Raw genomic sequence first — 18730 nt, forward strand, 5'->3', positions numbered from 1 at the left:
TACCCAGGAGTCCAGACCCCCAGCCCCTCCTCCCTCAGACCCAGGAGTCCAGGCCCCCAGGCCTCCTCCCTCAGACCCAGGAGTCCAGGCCCCCAGCCCCTCCTCCCTCAGACCCAGGGGTCCAGGCCCCCAGGCCTCCTCCCTCAGACCCAGGAGTCCAGGCCCCCAGCCCCTCCTCCCTCAGACCCAGGAGTCCAGGGCCCCGGCCCCCCCTTCCTCAGACCCAGGAGTCCAGCCCCCCAGCCCCTCCTCCCTCAGACCCAGGAGTCCAGGCCCCCAGGCCTCCTCCCTCAGACCCAGGAGTCCAGGCCCCCAGCCCCTCCTCCCTCAGACCCAGGGGTCCAGGCCCCCAGCCCCTCCTCCCTCCGACCCAGGTTCGATTGCACACGTGCTTTGCTTGGTGCCTCCCTGACTCCCTTGCCGAAGGCCCGTGTCCACCTTGAGTCCTGGGTCGGCCTTCACCACAGACCGGGCCCTGAAGAGGCTCTCCTGGGAGGCACACAGAGAGGACAGAGCTGCGAACAAGGACGTCTTTCCCTCCGGGAACGGGCAGGAGCAGTGGAGGAAGCCGGTTTGAGATCTTCACTGGGAGGGACCGCGTTACGGCAGTCAGGGCCCCTCCTCCTGGCCCGGAGGTGCCACAGCTCTCTCCAGAGGCAGAAGGTGGATGTGCCATCATCGCCGCCGCCGTCCCTCCCAGCACTTCGCTGGAATCGTGGAGGCCTAGGTGTTTTCCAGAGCGTGGGTGTGAGGGGGGTGTAACTCCAGCTGGGCCAGAGCGCCACCGAGATCCAAGCCCTTGAGTTCTGGGAACTCCAGGGCGGTCGGCTTCCAGGTTTGGGATCTTGGCTGATCTGGATGCCTGGCCCAGGGTCCCACCTCCCTGGCAGCTCCTCCCACCGCCCCTCTCAGGCCTGGCCACTCTGAGGGGTGGACACGCGGATGCTGGGTGTGGTGGGGGGGCTCCCCGCTGCTGGGCTCTCTCCCTCCCACCCCTCTTCTTCCTCCCTGTCCCTCCGCCCTCTCCCCCATCCGCCCCTCTCTACCCTCCTCCCTCCTTTCTCTCCTCTCCTTTCTCTCCTCTTTCTCTTCCCACTCTCCGCCTACCATTCTGGCCGTCCTGACCTCACGCATTCATTCCACACGTACGCATTGAGCACCTACTGTGTACCGGACCCCGAGGAAACAGAGTCATGAACCAAACAAGTGGAGATGGCAGCCTGGGTAGGACTCACCAGGGAGACGCCCATTATGCAAAAAAGATGATAGATGGGCGAGTTATGCTAGTACTTTATGTGGGATAAATGCCCAGGAAAAGAGAGAAAGTGGAAGAAGGTAGAGGGGGTCAGGGGTGGGGCAGGGTTCATGTTAAACAGGGGAATCAGGTGAGCCTCCCCCCTCCCTTTCTCTCTCTCTCTGTTGCTCAGTATCTACCTGTCCCAAAGCACCCCCCCCCCCAAACCCACTCCCTCAGGGCGCCTTGCAGAAAAATCATTTGCCTGCACTCAAGTATTTAACAGAACACAGACATCCTCAGGTTACTTCCCTGGGCCCCTAATCTCTCTCATAATAAAATATTAACCCTTTGCGGTCGTTTGTCTACCCTCAGCCACCAAAGCTTTTTTACCGTTCCGGTCGTATGTCTGCTCTCAGCCACCACAGCAAGGAACCGTACGAATCTTAACTCTATTCATTCATGTGTCAGTTCATCATTTCTCTGAAAGCTCTTAAGTGTCTAAGCGACCTTGTCACGAACCAAAACACTGCCCCGGCAAATCGGAGATATCGGAACTCAATATAAACAAACACGGTCGTTCCACACTCGCCATGCAAAACACCGTGGCGAGTCAGTCGCCTTTTGAGAGTGAAGAAATTGACAAGCTTCGGAGATACTTTGCAGAATTTCAAATAAAGCTTTACAAATTACGTTTAACTGTAATTAGGCATTCTCGCTTGTTAAGATATTTCAAAATAATCCTCCAAAATGGCAAAAAGAAAGTTACCGAAAGAAGTGTACTGCGAATCTGAAAGTAACGATGAAGAGTTTTATTTTGGCACCTTGAATACTGACTCTGACGGAGAAAGTGATAACGTTTGTAGTGATTCTACGATTAGTGACGTAGTTCCAAAAAAGAATTAATAAATCTTGTTGATCCTTCATAATCTTGCATGGTATGTATCCCTGCTCTTTCAATGGAAATTAATTCCGACCAGTACGACACCCATGTCCAAATTTAATACGACCGCAAAGGGCTAAGGCAATAGAATAGGTCCCTGAAATGGTGCAGCTGTAATCAGAACAGCTCCAGTGAACGGGGAGCCCGCCCGCCACGCCTGCTGTCCGTCTCCCGTCTCCTTGCTCCTCAGGGTCAGCCAGGCTCTGTGCATCCCAGCCCGAGTCTCCTCCGGCCCACACCTTCCAGGCTCAGGCTCAGGCTCAGGCTCAGGCTCAGAGCTTGCTCTAGCCCGGGAGCACCCAGATGTGACCTGCCACCCAGACACCGTGGCCAGAAGTCCCCAGTCTGTGCGTTCAATGTGTCCCTCACAAGTGCCAGAGCTGCCCCTGCCCTGCCCCTCCCCTGCTCACAGCCCTCCCCTGGCTCCCCAGAGCCCCCAGGACAGAGTCCTAGCCTCTGAATCTGGCATTCAAAATCCTGCCGGGTGGACCTTGCTATGCACCCCACCCCCACACATCCCTCTGTCTCACCATTTATGCTCCCACCTATACTTTCCTGACTGGCCAGGACATGCCTTGATTGGATGCCCTCTCTGCACCCCTGCCCTTACTCTGGCTAACTCTTCCAGCACATCACCTCCTCCAGGAAGCCCTCCCTGACTCCCCAGCTGGGTTGGTGCATCCTCGAACTGGTCTGTGGCCCTCTGTTTACACAGCTGTCTCCTCCACCAGACTGGCATCCCCTCAAGGGCTGGGTCCCAGTCTGAGTCATCTCCATGCCTGGCATCGCCCAAATGGGGGCCTGGCCTGCCAGCAGTGCCAGAGATATCCCTACAGTGAACAAATGTGCTTCCCTCTGTCTCTAGCCCCCCCCCCCCCCCCACTCTGCTGTCCTGTGTCCTGGTCTGGAACCGCGCTCTGAGGTTCTCTGAGCACAGTGGAACTCTTGGGAGGGCCACGGTGGACCCAGGACAGGGACCGGGGATCAGCCCCATTGGAGTGTGGGTTTGGGGGAGAAATGGCTGTTTGTGAGGGGAGCAGAAGGTAGTCCCACCTCTACCAGTTCCTGCCTGCTGTGGGAGGGCCCCACTTCCTCTGTCCTTGGCTTTCAGCTCCGTCTTCTCTTCCAGCCTTGGTCATCTCCCTGCAAGGAATTCTGGGAGCCTGGGCTCCTGGGTCTGAGGGAGGAGGGAGTGGGGCCTGGACTCCTGGGTCTGAGAAAGGAGGGGCTGGGGGTCTGGACTCCTGGGTCTGAGGGAGGAGGGGGCTGGGGGTCTGGACTCCTGGGTCTAAGGGAGGAGGGGCCGGGGGCCTGGACTCCTGGGTCTGAGGGAGGAGGGGCCGGGGGTCTGGACTCCTGGGTCTAAGGGAGGAGGGGCTGGGGGCCTGGACTCCTGGGTCTGAGGGAGGAGGGGCTGGGGGTCTGGACTCCTGGGTCTAAGGGAGGAGGGGCTGGGGGCCTGGTTTCCTGGGTCTGAGGGAGGAGGGGGCTGGGGGCCTGGACTCCTGGGTCTAAGGGAGGAGGGGCTGGGGGCCTGGACTCCTGGGTCTGAGGAAGGAGGGGGCTGGGGGCCTGGACTCCTGGACCCTAAAGGAGGAAACCATTGGAGTTAAAGCCCTGGTCCCTCCTCCCGTATCCACACTCTGGTTTTAGAAGCATCTGGTTTTATACAGCGGCTCCACCCTGGCGGGGAGTGGGGGGGAGCGTAGGGTAGTCAAATACCCAGCTCCTGAGTGGAACCGGGACTGCCCCGAGCCCCACCCTGGGGTAGAGGAATCACCCTCCCCTCCTGCCCTGGCTCAGCTCCCACCGGGGACCCATCATCCTGACACAGGCAGACACCAGGCAGTGGCCGGCTCCTGGCAACCGCGTCAGCACAGGCCCGCTGTGCTCTGGGGGGAGGGCGGGGTTCCCCTTGCTGGGGCCCAGAACTGGCCTTCTTCCCCCAACAGTCAGGCGCAGGCCAAGGCCCAACCTGGAGCTGGCCCTGCACAGCCTGCCTCTCCCGGGAACCCGGGGAGTGAGGGCTTGGCACTTGCAGGGGAGAGCTCCCGGACAGGGGGGGACGAGATCCAGGGGCAGGGAGAAGGGGGGGACTTAGAGACAGGAAAACACAGAGAAACAGTGAATGAGAAGGAGAGAGAGAGAGAGAGAGAGAGAGAGAGAGAAAGAGAAAGAGAAAGAGGGAGAAACACAGAGATGGAGACTCAGAAAGAGACCCAGAGATGTAGAGAACCGAGGGAGGATGGAGACCCAGATAGATAGGCTGATGGATAGGTAGGTAGAGGCGGGAAAGGAGAAATGGGCAGCCACTAAGAGGAACAGAAAGAAACAAAAGCCGGAAAAAGAAAAAAGAAAAGAGGTAGGGATACAGACATTCAGAGAGAAGGAAAGAGAAATATATACAGAGAGACAAAGGAGAGAAACTCAAGGGGGGGGGGGGAGAGAGAGAGAGGATGGATGAGAAAGAGAGGCATTCAAAAAGAGAGAGAGGCACAGAATAAACAGAGTAAGAACATCAGGGGGACAGAGCCAGAAATTTAGAAACACACACAAACCCAGAGTAAGCAGGAAGAGAGAGAGAGAGAGATGGAGAAAATCAGACAGGAACGCACAGAGAAAGCGAACCAGACAGGCAGATGGACAGAGAAACAGAGCCAGGAAGACAGAGACAAAATGATCGTCTCAGAGAAAGACAGGGGCAAAGCGAGAGAGAAAGATGGGGAGACACAGGGATAAGGAATCAGGGTCGCAGCCCTGGCCCGTGTGGCTGGGTTGGTTGGAGCAGGAAGGTTGGAGGTTCGATTCCCTGTCAGGGCACATACCCAGGTTGCAGGTTTGATCCCTGGTGAGCGTCCATGCTGGAGGCAACCCATCCCTGTTTCTCCCTCCCCCCTCTCCCTTTCTCTTTCTAAAGCCAATAAAATAAAGTTATATTTAAAAAAGAATCAGGGTCACAGACACAGGAAGACAGCTATGGAAGGAGAGAAACATTATCAGTTCATAAGAAAAGACAGAAAGGATTAGATGCAGGGCCCTGACCGATTTGGCTCAGTGGATAGGGCGCCAGCCTGCGGACTAAAGGATCCCAGGTTCGATTCCGGTCAAGGGCATGTACCTTGGTTGCCGGCACATCCCCAGGAGGGCAGGGGGGGTGCAGGAGGCAGCTGATTGATGTTTCTCTCTCATCCGTGTTTCTAACTCTCTATCCCTCTTCCTTCCTCTCTGTAAAAAATCAATAAAATATACATATTTTTAAAAAGAATTAGATGCAGATATGTTTTGTTTTGTTGTTTCTAATCCTGGAAAGAAGGGCATGGAAGCAATGACCTTTATCTTCTGGTCCTGAGGGGCTGGGGCTCAGATGCCCCAGGGCCCCCCCCCCCCCCACACACACACACCTTTAGACTGACTCAGTTTCCCAGGCAGCTCTTTGGGGCAGCTGGTCAACAACTCTGAGATGACCCCCAAACCCCTGGGAGACAAACCCCAGTGCCCCAGCCTCCTCCTCAGCCCCCCGCACACGCACACATGCACACACGCACATGCACACATGTGGGCCTGTCAATTGGGCGCTGAAGGGACAGACATGCACTCACAGCTCCCCTTCCAGACAGCGTGCCTCACAGGCCGGCTCACACACGGTCACACCCACAATCACGCACGTGTGTCCTTTCATTCCTCCTGCCAGTTCCCCAGACAAGTCCCTGGGGGACCCAACCCAGGACGGAGTCTGGGGCTAGAAGGGGAGGGGCCCTGTGCAGGGCGGGGGGGGGGGGGGGGGGGGAGGAATGTCTGGGTGAGAAGGGGGAGGGGAGGAGAGCTGAGGTTGTGGGGAGGAGAGAGAAATGGGGGAGGAGGAAATGGTGGGGAGGGACGAAGAGAAATACAGAAAGGGGGGCAAGAGAGAGAAATGGAGACTGAGAGAGAGATGGGGAGAAATACAGGGATTGGAGAGGAGAGAGATGAGAAAAACGGGGAGGGGGAGGGGCGTGATGGGGGAGACCCAGGAGGGAAGGGGAGGGCGGTGGTGATGGGGGACCTGGAGGGCAGGCCTGTCTGGGCGCCGGGGGTGGGGGTAGTGGCGGGAAGCGGGTGGAGCTGCCCGGCGGCGGCCGTGACCTCAGAGCCCCTGGACCAGCTCAGCTCTGACGTCAGCCCCTCCTCCCGCCCCCGCCGCCGCTGGTCTACAAAGGACCCCCCAGCCCTCGGGCCGCAGAGAAACGCTGAGAGCAGCCGGAGAGGAGAGAGCCCAGCCGGACCCGCATCAATGAGACAGGTGTGTGTATGTGTGTGGGGGGTGCGGGTGGGGGGGACACTGCCAGGCGTGTGACCACGTGTGCGGGGGGACCGCGGGTGCGGAGATTTCAGGTGTGAGCCCAGGTGTGTGACAGCGACCACGTGAGGCTGAGTGTGCGGGTCCAGGCTATGCCGGTGGCCGTCCCACCTGTATGTAGTGTGTGGCATGTCCGTGTTCGTGTGGCTGTAAGTCCGTGCATGTCTGTGTGCTGGACGGGGATGGGGGGGGGGGAGGTGTTTGCTTCACAGGTGGATGTGAATTTCCCTTTTGACGTGTTCAGTTTAAGTTGAACCAGATGAAATCGCTGACATGTAGTCTCTCTTGACCTGTAAAAATGGCAATTTCATATGGTTCGAACCCCTCTGTGACTATTGCTGTTTTGTTGTCCAGACCCTGGGGTGGGGGTGGGGGGTGTGCCTGGGTCTGTTGTGGGGTGAGCATCTCCTCCCGGTGTTGCTCCTTTTTGCCAAAAGGCGGATGTCCCGTTCACCTGTCAGTGGGGTCTCAGGATCACCAAGTTCTGCCTTAGAACACGTGTCTGGGCATCTTCTAGGACAGCGGTTCTCAACCTGTGGGTCGCGACCCCTTTGGCGGTCGAACGACCCTTTCCCAGGGGTCGCCTAAGACCATCCTGCATATCAGATATTTCCATGACGATTCATAACAGTAGCAACATTGCAGTTATGAAGTAGCAATGAAAATAATGTTATGGTTGGGTCACAACATGAGGAACTGTATTTAAAGGGCCAGAAGGTTGAGAACCACTGTTCTAGGACATGAGTGTCTGTGTGTCACTCGTCATGTGTATGTACGCGTGGGTGGGTGCCCACGGCCGATACATGCGTGTTCATGCCTGTGGTCGGGATTGAAACCCACCCAACTGGGTTATTCCCAGCAGGAAGTGGGCTACTCCCCCAGAAACCCAGACAGGGCTCCGCCTGGGGGAGAGGGACAGAGCAGGAGGACTGCAGGAGAAATAATAATAATTGTCAGTGTAGAGTGATGACTTGCGCCAGGCTGAGCGCTCCACCTGAGACCTGTCCTATAGGAACAGAAAGTGAGCTACGGCCCTAACCGGCTTGGCTCAGTGGATAGAGCGTCAGCCTGCGGACTCAAGGGTCCCAGGTTTGATTCTGGTCAAGGTCATGTACCTTGGTTGTGGGCACATCCCCAGTAGGGAGTGTGCAGGAGGCGGCTGATCGATGTTTCTAACTCTCTATCCCTCTCCCTTCCTCTCTGTAAAAAAAAAATCAGTAAAATATATTATAAAAAAAAGAAAGCTACGTACGTGGTTGAAAATTTCCTTGTAGCTACACTAAAACCATGTAAAATGAAACAGGTGAAATTAATGTTAGTAATATATTTTATTTAGCCCAATTGAACCGAGATCCAGCAAGCTGCCTGTACAAGGCCAGGTAGTCAATAGTGGAGGCTTTGCCGGCCATACGGTCTCCTTTGCAGCCAAACTTTGGCCTGGTGTGAACTCAGCCAGACACCATATGTGACGATGGGCGTGCTTGTGTGCCGACAAAACCTGACATGTGAACATCATGTAATTTTCATGTGCCACAAAATATGGTTCCTCTTTTGACTTTGTCCAGCCACTTAAAAACGTGAACGCCCGTGTCAGCTTGCGGGCCGTAGTGAAAAAGGCAGCGGGCACTGGGCCACAGATATACAGATGCCTTCTATCAAAATATTCTCATTTTAGTAGGTCATCCATACAAAAATATGAATGAGACATTTTACTTTCTGTCTTGCACACTCAGGCTTCAAAAGCCAGATGGGTAGCCCATCTGATACAGATGCTACATTTTCCATGGAAATACTTGGATTTCGTAAGGTTTACAGTTGAAAAAGACCCTATTTGTTCCAACCCCCCCCTCCCCCTTAGCACTTTTCAATAACTGAACCAAGAATCACCGTTTATATTTAAATTAGTTTAAATTAAATAAAATGAAAAATTCAGCTCCTCAGGCATCCTGGCTGCATGTCAAGGGCTCAGTAGCCACATATGGTCAGTGATTCCTGTACTGTATACTTTAACAAAAATTTTTATTGATTGACTGATTTTTAGAGAGAGAGGAAGGGAGAGAAAGACACACACAGAGACATTGATTTGTGGTTCCACTTATTTTTAAAAAATATATATTTTATTGATTTTTTACAGAGAGGAAGGGAGAGGGATAGAAAGTTGGAAACATCGATCAGCTGCCTCCTGCACACCCCCCACTGGGGATGTGCCCGCAACCAAGGCACATGCCCTTGACTGGAATCGAACCTGGGACTCCTCAGTCCACAGGCTGATGCTCTATCCACCGAGCCAAACCAGTCATAGCAATGTGGTTCCACTTATTTATGCATCCATTGGTTGATTCTTGTATGTGCCCTGACCTGGGATCGAACCCACAACCTTGGCAGATCAGGATGTTGCCCCTAACCAACTGACCTACCTGGCCAGGGCACAGCTCTCTGTCTTAATGACTAACTCAATTCATAATAAACCCCAAGGTGGGGACTGGTGCCACAGGGGGCAGTTTAGCAGAGAGGAGGATATAGAGCCAGGCTGCTGAGGGACCTTGGGCAAGAGAAGACACATGTGTGCCTCAGTTTCCTTATCTGTAACGGGAGAGAGTAACAGTACCCACCTCACTAGAGCAGTGCTTAGCATGTGGCACGAGCTAAATCCCCATTTTTCAGCCCATAAAACAGGAGGCACCCCTCCCCTCTGATTCTGGACTCTTCCAGCCCACAGACTGGCACCGGTCCTGGCAGGGAGAGAGGAGAGGAGAAGGTGAACCATGCCATGCCTGGGGGAATCGGAGAAACCTACTCCCTGGCCTTGGGCAATGCACGCCTGGCTCATCGGGCCTCGGTTTTGCCATCTCTATGGTGGCAGTAAACATTACCTTGTCCATGGGGCTCTCCAGAGGCGGAAACTCAGTATATAAGGTTGTGGTTTAGTGATTGGATCCTTAGGGTTCCAATCCTGGCTCCTCGGCTTTCCAGGTGTAAGCTTGGGCAGGCGGCTGCACCTGTGAACTCATCTGTAAAAAAATGAGGATGCTAATGACTGCCCCTGGTACATACCATATTGTATTGTTCTTTTATTTTTATTTTTTAAAAATATATTTCTTTATTGATTTCAGAGAGGAAGGGAGAAAGAGAGATAGAAACATCAATGATGAGAGAGGATCATTGATTGGCTGCCTCCTGCACGCCCCCTACTGGGGATCGAGCCTGCAACCCAGGCATGTGCCCTTGACCAGAATCAAACCTGGGACCCTTCAGTCCGCAGACTAATGCTCTATCCACTGAGCCAAGCCGGCTAGGGCTGTATTGTTCTTTTATTTGTACAGTATATTATTATTCCTATTATCGTCTCCACAGTAAGGAACCTTTGATCGTGAGATGAATCATTATTTTTTGAAATATATTTTTATTGATTTCAGAGAGGAAGGAGAGGGAGAGAAAGATAGAAACATCAATTATCATTGATCAGCTGCCTCCTGCACGCCTCCCACTGGGGATGGAGTCTGCAACCCGGACAGAATGTGCCCTTGACCAGAATCGAACCTGGGACCCTTCAGTCGACAGGCCGACGCTCTATCCACTGAGCTAAACCGGCGAGGGCCGAATCATTATTTTATGTGCCATCAAGAAGGGGCGGGGGGGGGGGGGATTCCTGTTAATTAAATGTGACAATTCACTGAATGTAACCCTCATGGATTTAAGAGCTGTCAAAAACGTGGGGAAATGCATTTGAATCAATGCAACCGGGAATGCCTTGATAGCTGTTTGCCACAATTATTTTAACTAATGACAATAACACTGGATACTCAGGGTTTTGATTTTTAGTTTTACTTTTTTACAAGAAAAGGGATGCTATCCTTGGCTTGGGAAAAACCCAGGCGTCTCCCTTCCAGAATCCACCCATTCACCTTGCCATCCCCTCTCTGTCTCCTGCAGGACGTGCCCAAACCCAGCCGGGCAGCCCGCCAGTGCTCCGGCCCGGCCCGGCGGGTGCTGACCCTCGCCTTCGCGCTGCTCATCCTGGTGCTCATCACCTGGGCCTACGCGGCCGGCGTGCCGCTCGCCTCCGATCGCCACGGCCTCCTCGCCTTCGGCCTCTACGGCGCCTTCCTCTCGGCGCACCTGGTGGCGCAGAGCCTGTTCGCGTACCTGGAGCACCGGCGGGTGGCGGCGGCGGCGCGGCGGGCGGCGGCGCGGGGGCCCCCGGACGCGGCCCGGGCGCGCAGCGTGGCGCTCACCATCTCCGCGTACCAGGAGGACCCCGCGTACCTGCGCCAGTGCCTGGCGTCCGCCCGCGCCCTGGTGTACCCGCGCGCGCGGCTGCGCGTGCTCATGGTGGTGGACGGCAACCGCGCCGAGGACCTCTACATGGTCGACATGTTCCGCGAGGTCTTCGCCGACGAGGACCCCGCCACCTACGTGTGGGACGGCAACTACCACCAGCCCTGGGAACCCGCGGCGGCGGGCGCGGCGGGGGCGGGCGCGGGCGCCTACCGCGAGGTGGAGTCCGAGGACCCGGGGCGGCTGGCGGTGGAGGCGCTGGTGAGGACGCGCCGGTGCGTGTGCGTGGCGCAGCGCTGGGGCGGCAAGCGCGAGGTCATGTACACCGCCTTCAAGGCGCTGGGCGACTCCGTGGACTACGTGCAGGTGAGTGGGAGGCGCCCCCCCTCACCCCACCGTGGCCCTGACACCCGAATCCCACTTCCCCGAGGCCTTCGTTCAGGGCCGATTGCAATTAATCGCTTCCTTCCTTTTCTTTATTCATTCATCCATTCGGTATGGAAATTCTTTCCTTGACTTATTCATCCATCCGTCCGTCCGTCCGTCCATCCATCCATCCATCCATCCATCCAATAAGAGATCACTCATTCCTTTGTTTAGTCATCCATCCAATGTAGAGATTCATTCCTTTCTTCATCCAATATAGAAATTATTTTCTTCACGCGTTCATTTAAGCATCCATCTATCCAACTTATTTGTTTGTTTCATTTTGTTTTTATTGATTTTAGAGAGAAAGGAAGGGAGAGAGAGAGAGAGAAACATGGGGGAGAGAGAGAGACATCTGATTGGCTGACTCCTGCACGCCCCCTACTGGGGGTGACCTGAAACCAGGGTATGTGCCATGACTGGAAATTTGGTTCCATGGGTTGACACTTAGCCACTGAGCCACACCGGCCAGAGAATTATTTATTAAATTTATTATTTATTTTTTAAAATATATTTTATTGATTTTTTACAGAGAGGAAGGGAGATAGAGAGTTAGAAACATTGGTCAGTTGCCTCCTGCACAACCCCCACTGGGGATGTGCCCACAACCAAGTACATGCCCTTGACCGGAATTGAACCTGGGACCCTTCAGTCCGCAGGCTGACGCTCTATCCACTGAACCAAACTGGTTAGGGCTATTTATTAAATTTAGAGATCCCTCCATTCTCTTCCTTCAGTGTTGAGATTCTCTTGTTCATTTTTTCCATCCATTTACCTATCTATTCCATCTAGAGAGTCATTTGTTCACTTAGTCATTCACTCATTCGTTCAATGTAGCGATTCATTCACCAATGCATGGCATTCGCTCTCTGTTACTGCATAACGAATGACAATACCTTGTTCAGCTTGAAACAAAACACATTTATTATCTCCTAGTTTCCATGGCTCAGGAGTCTGGGCAAAGCTCAGCTGGGTCCTCTGTTCAGGGTACCATCAGGCTGCAAGCCTGGGTCTTATCTGAGGCTCAGCGGCCTCTTCAAAGCTCATGTGTATTTGTTGGCAGATTTTTTTTTTTTCACCGTCATAAAACTCATGGTAGCCTGCCTCTCCCAGACTAGCAACAGAAAGTCTTGAACTGCTCGCCCCTCTTGTATGGGGCTCACCTGACTAGGTCAGGCCCACCCTGGATAATTTACCTTTGATTAATTAACAGTTAAGAGATTAGGAACCTTACTTACATTGCAAAACCCCTTCACTGTTTCCATAAAAGGTTATATAATCATGGGAGTTACATCCCATCACTTTTGTCATAGTCTGTCAGTCAAAAGAAAGTTATACAGGTCTGGCCCTATCACCAGAGAGGGTATTTATTATACAACAGCGTGGGTTTTGGGAGGATACTGGTCATCTTAAAATGTGATTAGACATTGAAAATTACTAAGAATTCAAGGTTATGTTCAAACTAGAGGCCTGGTGCACAAATTCATGCACGGGTGGGGTCTGGCTGGCCTGTCCCAATCGGGGCCCATCAGCTCGGGCTGACCAGAGGGAGGGGCCATGGGTAGTTGGCCCACTGGCCCTGCCCCCTGGTCAAATGCCCTGTCGAACTCCTGGTCGAGGGGACAATTTGCATATTAGCCTTTTATTATGTAGGATTGGCTGCAGAGTGTCCCAGTGGCTCCCCACCCCTAGGTGCCCTCTCCTCAAGCACCAGCTCCAGTCAGGGATCTAGCCTGATCTTGGCTCCTTCTACCCCACAGGTCTGCGACTCAGACACGAGGCTGGACCCTATGGCCTTGCTGGAGTTGGTGCGGGTGCTGGACGATGACCCCCGGGTGGGGGCTGTTGGGGGGGACGTGCGGATCCTCAACCCTCTGGACTCCTGGGTCAGCTTCTTAAGCAGCCTGCGGTACTGGGTGGCCTTCAACGTGGAGCGGGCCTGTCAGAGCTACTTCCACTGTGTGTCCTGCATCAGTGGTCCCCTAGGTGAGCAGGGGCTGGGCTTGGGAGGGCTCTGAATGGGGTGAGAGGGAGAAGGGGTACCAGGAAGGGTTGAGGGTGTAATTAAGATTGTGGACAAAGATGGGGCTTGGACAGAAATTGGGGAGAGGGATAAGATAGGGAGTTGGAGGTGGGGATGGTGTTTGGTGTTGGGAATGGGTTGAAGAAAGGGTGTGGATGAGCACTGGGCTAGGGGAAGGTTTTGGGGAAGGGGATGAAATGGGTTTGGAGTCAAGGTCAGGGTTGGGCCAGGTGGGGGTTGGAGAAGGGTTGGATGAGGATGAGTAGGGGAGGGGTGGGAATAGATTTGGGATTGAGGAAGGGTCTGGGTGCTGTCAGAGTGGGTATGGGTCAGGGGCAGGGTTGGGGCCAGTTTGGGATGGGTGTGGGGTCGAGGAAGGATTTGGGGTTGAGAATAGGATTGGGGCTGGAGTTGTGGTTGGTGATAGAGCTGAGAATGGGATTGAAGTGGTTAAGGATGGGGTTGGAATTGGAGACGAGCTGGGGTTCGAGCTAAGAGTGGGGATGGTGATGGCGACAGCAGAGGCTGACGCTCTGTAACCCCCGCCCCCGCCCCTCCTCCCACCCGCCTAGGCCTGTACAGGAACCACCTCCTGCAGCAGTTTCTTGAGGCCTGGTACAACCAGAAGTTCCTGGGCACCCACTGCACTTTTGGGGATGACCGGCACCTCACCAACCGTATGCTCAGCATGGGCTACGCCACCAAGTAAGCCAGGGCACCAGGTGGTTGAGTGGGCGTGGAGGCCAAAGAGTATCCCGTGTGTGTGTGTGTGTGTGTGTGTGTGTGTGTGTGTGCGCGCGCGCGCGCGCCTGCCTGTGCGTGTGTGTGTGTAATTCCCCAAACCCAGAGTCACTTGCAGGACAACAGGCTCTTCCAAGTGAGACATTAGGGGAGAGAGGAAGAGCCCATCAGGGGCAGAGGTAGCATTTGCACTGAGCCATGAGACGCTATGGACTCTCCCAAGTGAGGCCAGGTGGGGTGGGGCGTCCTGCCTTCAGGATACAATACGGGATGGGTGAGATGGCGCTGTCCCGGAGAGCACAGGTTACCACGGCAGCGCAGTTACTCAGGGGGAGTTAGGAAGGGAAAGAGATGAATAGATAGAGAGCAAGCGGGCAGAACTGAGTAACAGAGCTGGAGAGCGCCTACGCTAGCACGCGCTTCAGGAAGAAGAGATGTAACTCCATGAGACTCGGGGGAGTGTGGGCTCGAGCAGGTGCAGTTCAGGGGAAAGTGATTTCTACAAAGCTAGACCCAGGGGAAGGGCCAGAAAGAACTCGGGGTAAAACCAAGCCCAGGCATTCACCCGCCCAACAGACGTTAAGTGCCCGCAGTGCTTTGAGTCTGGGGATGTAACAGTTAATGAAAGAGACACCATGCATGCTTACGCTGACGGGGCAGGCAGACAGATAACAGTGAGAAAAGTCTAGAACATATAGTATGGCAGATAATGATACAGGCTATGGCCAGGAAGAGGGAGAGGAAGGTGAAGGGGAGGGAATGAAATGCTAAATATGGTGCCAGAGGTGAGAGAGGGATGGAGGCTGAAAATGGTGCAAGGGAGAGTGCAGGAGAGGACAGAGTGCGCAGGGAGTCCACTCATGAAAGGCTGTGGGCAGGGTAAGAGCGTCGGTCTAAAATGAGGGAGGGTGTTCAGCAGATGGGCGACATGTTGCAACAGCATCGCTCTGGCCGCTGTTTTGAATACAGACTGCAAGGGGCAAGGGGGTCAGCAGGGAGGCCGCTGAGGATGCCAAGTGACACAGGGGAAGGAGACGGGACACTGTTAGGTAATGCCGTGGGAACAGAATAGCCGGACCCCTCCTAACTGACTGCTGGCGGCCACCTGATGACATGCCATGCGAGGGACTCCAGCCTTGTGTGGGTGTGGCTGGAAGCCGCAGGGATTGATTAGTGATGTCTGCCTCGGCCACAGGAAGGGAGGTTGATGGTTCCCTGGAGAGGCCCTAACACGTGGCCTGTTCTGGGGAGGAACCATGCCTGGCTTGTTCCTCACCATGGGGCCCGCCAATAACAGTCAGCGCCAGAGTATTCGTAATAGATTAGCGACAGTATTAGTAATAGTGTTAGTAACCGTAATGATATTAGTAATGGCAATAATACTATTAGTCATTGTAAAAACAGTAGTACTGAGTAGATAACATGTATTGAGCAAGTGCTCTATATACTGGTCCTAAGCACTTGGCATTGAAGCCTCACAATTAGTTTGGAACTATTATTATTATTATTATTATTATTATTGATTTCAGAGAGGAAGGGCGAGGGGAGAGAGAGATAGAGACATCAATGATGAAAAAAAAAAAAAGAAATATCAACGAGAGAATCATTGATCAGCTGCCTCCTGCACGCCCCCTACTGGGGATCTACCTGCAACCCTGACATGTGCCCTTGATGGAATCCAACCGGGACCCTTCAGTCCGCAGGCTGATGCTCTATCCACTGAGCCAAACCTGCTAGGGCATTATTATTATTTTTTTAAAAACCAGCCTTAAAAAATATTTTCATTGATTTCAGAGAGGAAGGGAGAGGGAGATAGAAACGTCCCCGATGCGAGAGAATCCCTGTTGGGCTGCCTCCTGCACGCCCCCTACTGGGGGCCTAGCCCTCCACCTGGGCATGCGCCCTTGATCGGGGTCAATCCAGGACCCTTCAGTCCGCAGGCCAAATGGGGCTAGGGCTAGGTAGGAACCATATGAACCCCTTTTTAAACATGGGAACACGGAGGCTCAGAGAGGTTGAGAAAACTTGCCCAGGGGGTCACGGCTCGTGGCCATTTCTGGCTGGGGATGCCTGCCGCCAAGGAGAGCCGCGCTGACGCCCACTTCCCTCCCCGCGCAGGTACACCTCCCGCTCCCGCTGCTACTCGGAGACGCCGGCGTCCTTCCTGCGCTGGCTCAGCCAGCAGACGCGCTGGTCCAAGTCCTACTTCCGCGAGTGGCTGTACAACGCGCTGTGGTGGCACCGGCACCACGCGTGGATGACCTACGAGGCGGTGGTCTCGGGCCTCTTCCCCTTCTTCGTGGCGGCCACGGTGCTGCGGCTCTTCTACGCGGGCCGCCCGTGGGCGCTGCTGTGGGTGCTGCTGTGCGTGCAGGGCGTGGCGCTGGCCAAGGCGGCCTTCGCGGCCTGGCTGCGGGGCTGCGCCCGCATGCTGCTGCTCTCGCTCTACGCGCCGCTCTACATGGGCGGCCTGCTGCCCGCCAAGTTCCTGGCGCTGGCCACCATGAACCAGAGCGGCTGGGGCACCTCGGGCCGCCGGAAGCTGGCCGCCAACTACGTGCCGGTGCTGCCGCTGGCCCTGTGGGCGCTGCTGCTGCTGGGCGGCCTGGTGCGCAGCGTGGCGCAGGAGGCCCGGGCCGACTGGAGCGGCCCCGCGCGGGCCGCCGAGGCGCGCCACCTGGCGGCCGGGGCCGGCGCCTACCTGGGCTACTGGGCGCTCATGCTCACGCTCTACTGGGTGGGCGTGCGAAGGATCTGCCGGCGCAGGGCGGGGGGCTACCGCGTGCAGGTGTGAGTCCGGGTGCGCGGGTGCCGGCCCAGGGGGGAGGGGGATGCACGCGAGATGAGACACCTACCGCGCCCCAGGAGCCACGAACTTGCTGGGGGGAGTTCTCTGGGCCTCAGTTTCCCTCTTCTATGAAGTGAGGGGAGGGGGTGGTAAACTCAAGATTCTTCAGCCTGGACTGTTCTGGGGCTGGGACTTCTGGGTCTCTGGGGGAGGGGGGGTATTTATTGATCAGGGTGTGATTTTTAGGGGCATGGGGGGAAGGGGCCCCCACCTTCTCCCTGCTCTTATTTAATCTCCATTTGTACTGTGTGATTAGGTTGTAATAAAAGTTTTTATTTATTTTCTTCCGAACCTCTCCCATTTTGTTGTCAATGAAGGGGGCTGGGTGGTTGAGAATTGGGGACTTGTGGCTCAGCCTTGAAGGGAGAGGGAGAGAGAGAGAGAAACGTCAATGATGAGAGAGAAATCATTGATGAGCTGCCTCCTGCATGCCCCACACTGGGGATCGAGCCCGCAACCCAGGCATGTGCCCTTGGCCGGAATCGAACCAGGGACCCTTCAGTCCAAAGGCCAACGCTTTATCCACCGAGCCAAACCAGCTAGGACTCCAACTTTTTAAAAAAATACATTTTTTATTGATTTCAGAGAAGAAGGGAGGAGAGAGACACATAAACATCAACGGTGAGAGAGGAGCATTGATCAGTTGCCTCCTGCACTCCCCACACTGGGGAGTGAGCCTGCAACCAGTTGAACCGTGACCTCCTGGTTCATAGGTCCACGCTCAACTACTGAGCCACGCTGGCCAGGCCCAGCTGTTTGAAACCAGACAGGATAACCTCCTTTCTCGGAGCCTCAGTTCCCTGGAGAGAAACAGGGCTATTCACCGCACAGGTCAGGGTTGTGAGCGTGGGATCTCTCAACTCCTCATTCAGATACTTAATGAGCACCCACTGCACGTGGACACTGTTAGGCTCTGTGTGTGGGTTTTCCTGGTCCACTCAGTCTACTCTCTAAGAAGGGCAACTCAGCCCTAGCTGGTTTGGCTCAGTGGGTAGAGCGTCGGCCTGCGGACTGAAGGGTCCCAAGTTCGATTCCGGCCAAGGGCACATGCCCAGGTTGCGGGCTCAATCCCCAGTGTGGGATGTGCAGGAGGCAGCTGATCAATGATTCTCTCTCAGCCTTGATGTTTCTATCTCTCTCTCCCTCTCCCTTCCCCTCTGCAATCAATAAAAAAAATATTTAAAAAAAGGGCAACTCACACCTTCTCTCCTCAGAACTCCCGCTCCTCCTCCCCCAGCCTCACCTTCTCACTGCGAAAACGGACAGAAAGTGACGAGAAAGCCCTTCAAGTCCTCACCTCCATGACCCTCACTCATCTGCATCTGTGCCCGCACAGGCCACCCTCGCCCTTGTTACCAAGGGTGACCTATCTGTGCTCAGTGCCAACCCCTTCCAGTTGACATGCTTTCTTTTTTAAAAAATATGCCTTTGCCCTAACCAGTTTGGCTCAGTGGATAGACCACTGGCCTGCAGACTGAAGGGTCCCAGGTTCGATTCCGGCCAAGGGCATGTACCTGGGTTGCAGGCACATCCCCAGTAGGAGATGTGCAGTAGGCAGCTGATCGACATTTCTCTCCCATCGATGTTTCTAACTCTCTATCCCTCTCCCTTCCTCTCTGTAAAAAAATCAATAAAATATATTTTTTAAAATACAATAAAAAATGTCTTTGATTTTAGAGAGAAGGGAGAAACATCAATGGGCTGCCTCATGCACGCCCCCTACTGGGGATTAAGCCCGCAAGCCGGGCATGTGCCCGGACCGGGTATCGAACCAGCAACCTTTTGGTGCACAGGACGCCCCACCAACAGAGCCACACCGGCCAGGGCCTGACAAGCTTTCTTCACTCAGCTTTCAGAATGCCAGCTGCCTCGCTTTCCACTTCCCTTCTGGATTCCTCTTA

General features: G+C 54.8%; 1 protein-coding gene across 1 annotated transcript; it reads left to right on the plus strand.

Moving 5' to 3' along the window:
• Positions 1-6367: 6367 nt before the first annotated feature.
• HAS1 (hyaluronan synthase 1) lies at positions 6368-17176 on the plus strand. The gene is made up of 5 exons (XM_036296216.1): positions 6368-6456; positions 10447-11157; positions 12978-13203; positions 13813-13945; positions 16100-17176. Exons 1-5 carry the CDS (start codon positions 6448-6450, stop codon positions 16773-16775), a joined length of 1755 nt encoding a protein of 584 aa, XP_036152109.1. The 5' UTR covers positions 6368-6447; the 3' UTR covers positions 16776-17176.
• Positions 17177-18730: the final 1554 nt, after the last annotated feature.

The sequence above is a fragment of the Myotis myotis genome, unplaced genomic scaffold (genome assembly GCF_014108235.1).
Source record: "Myotis myotis isolate mMyoMyo1 unplaced genomic scaffold, mMyoMyo1.p scaffold_m19_p_28, whole genome shotgun sequence".
Classification (NCBI taxonomy): Eukaryota; Metazoa; Chordata; class Mammalia; order Chiroptera; family Vespertilionidae; genus Myotis; species Myotis myotis.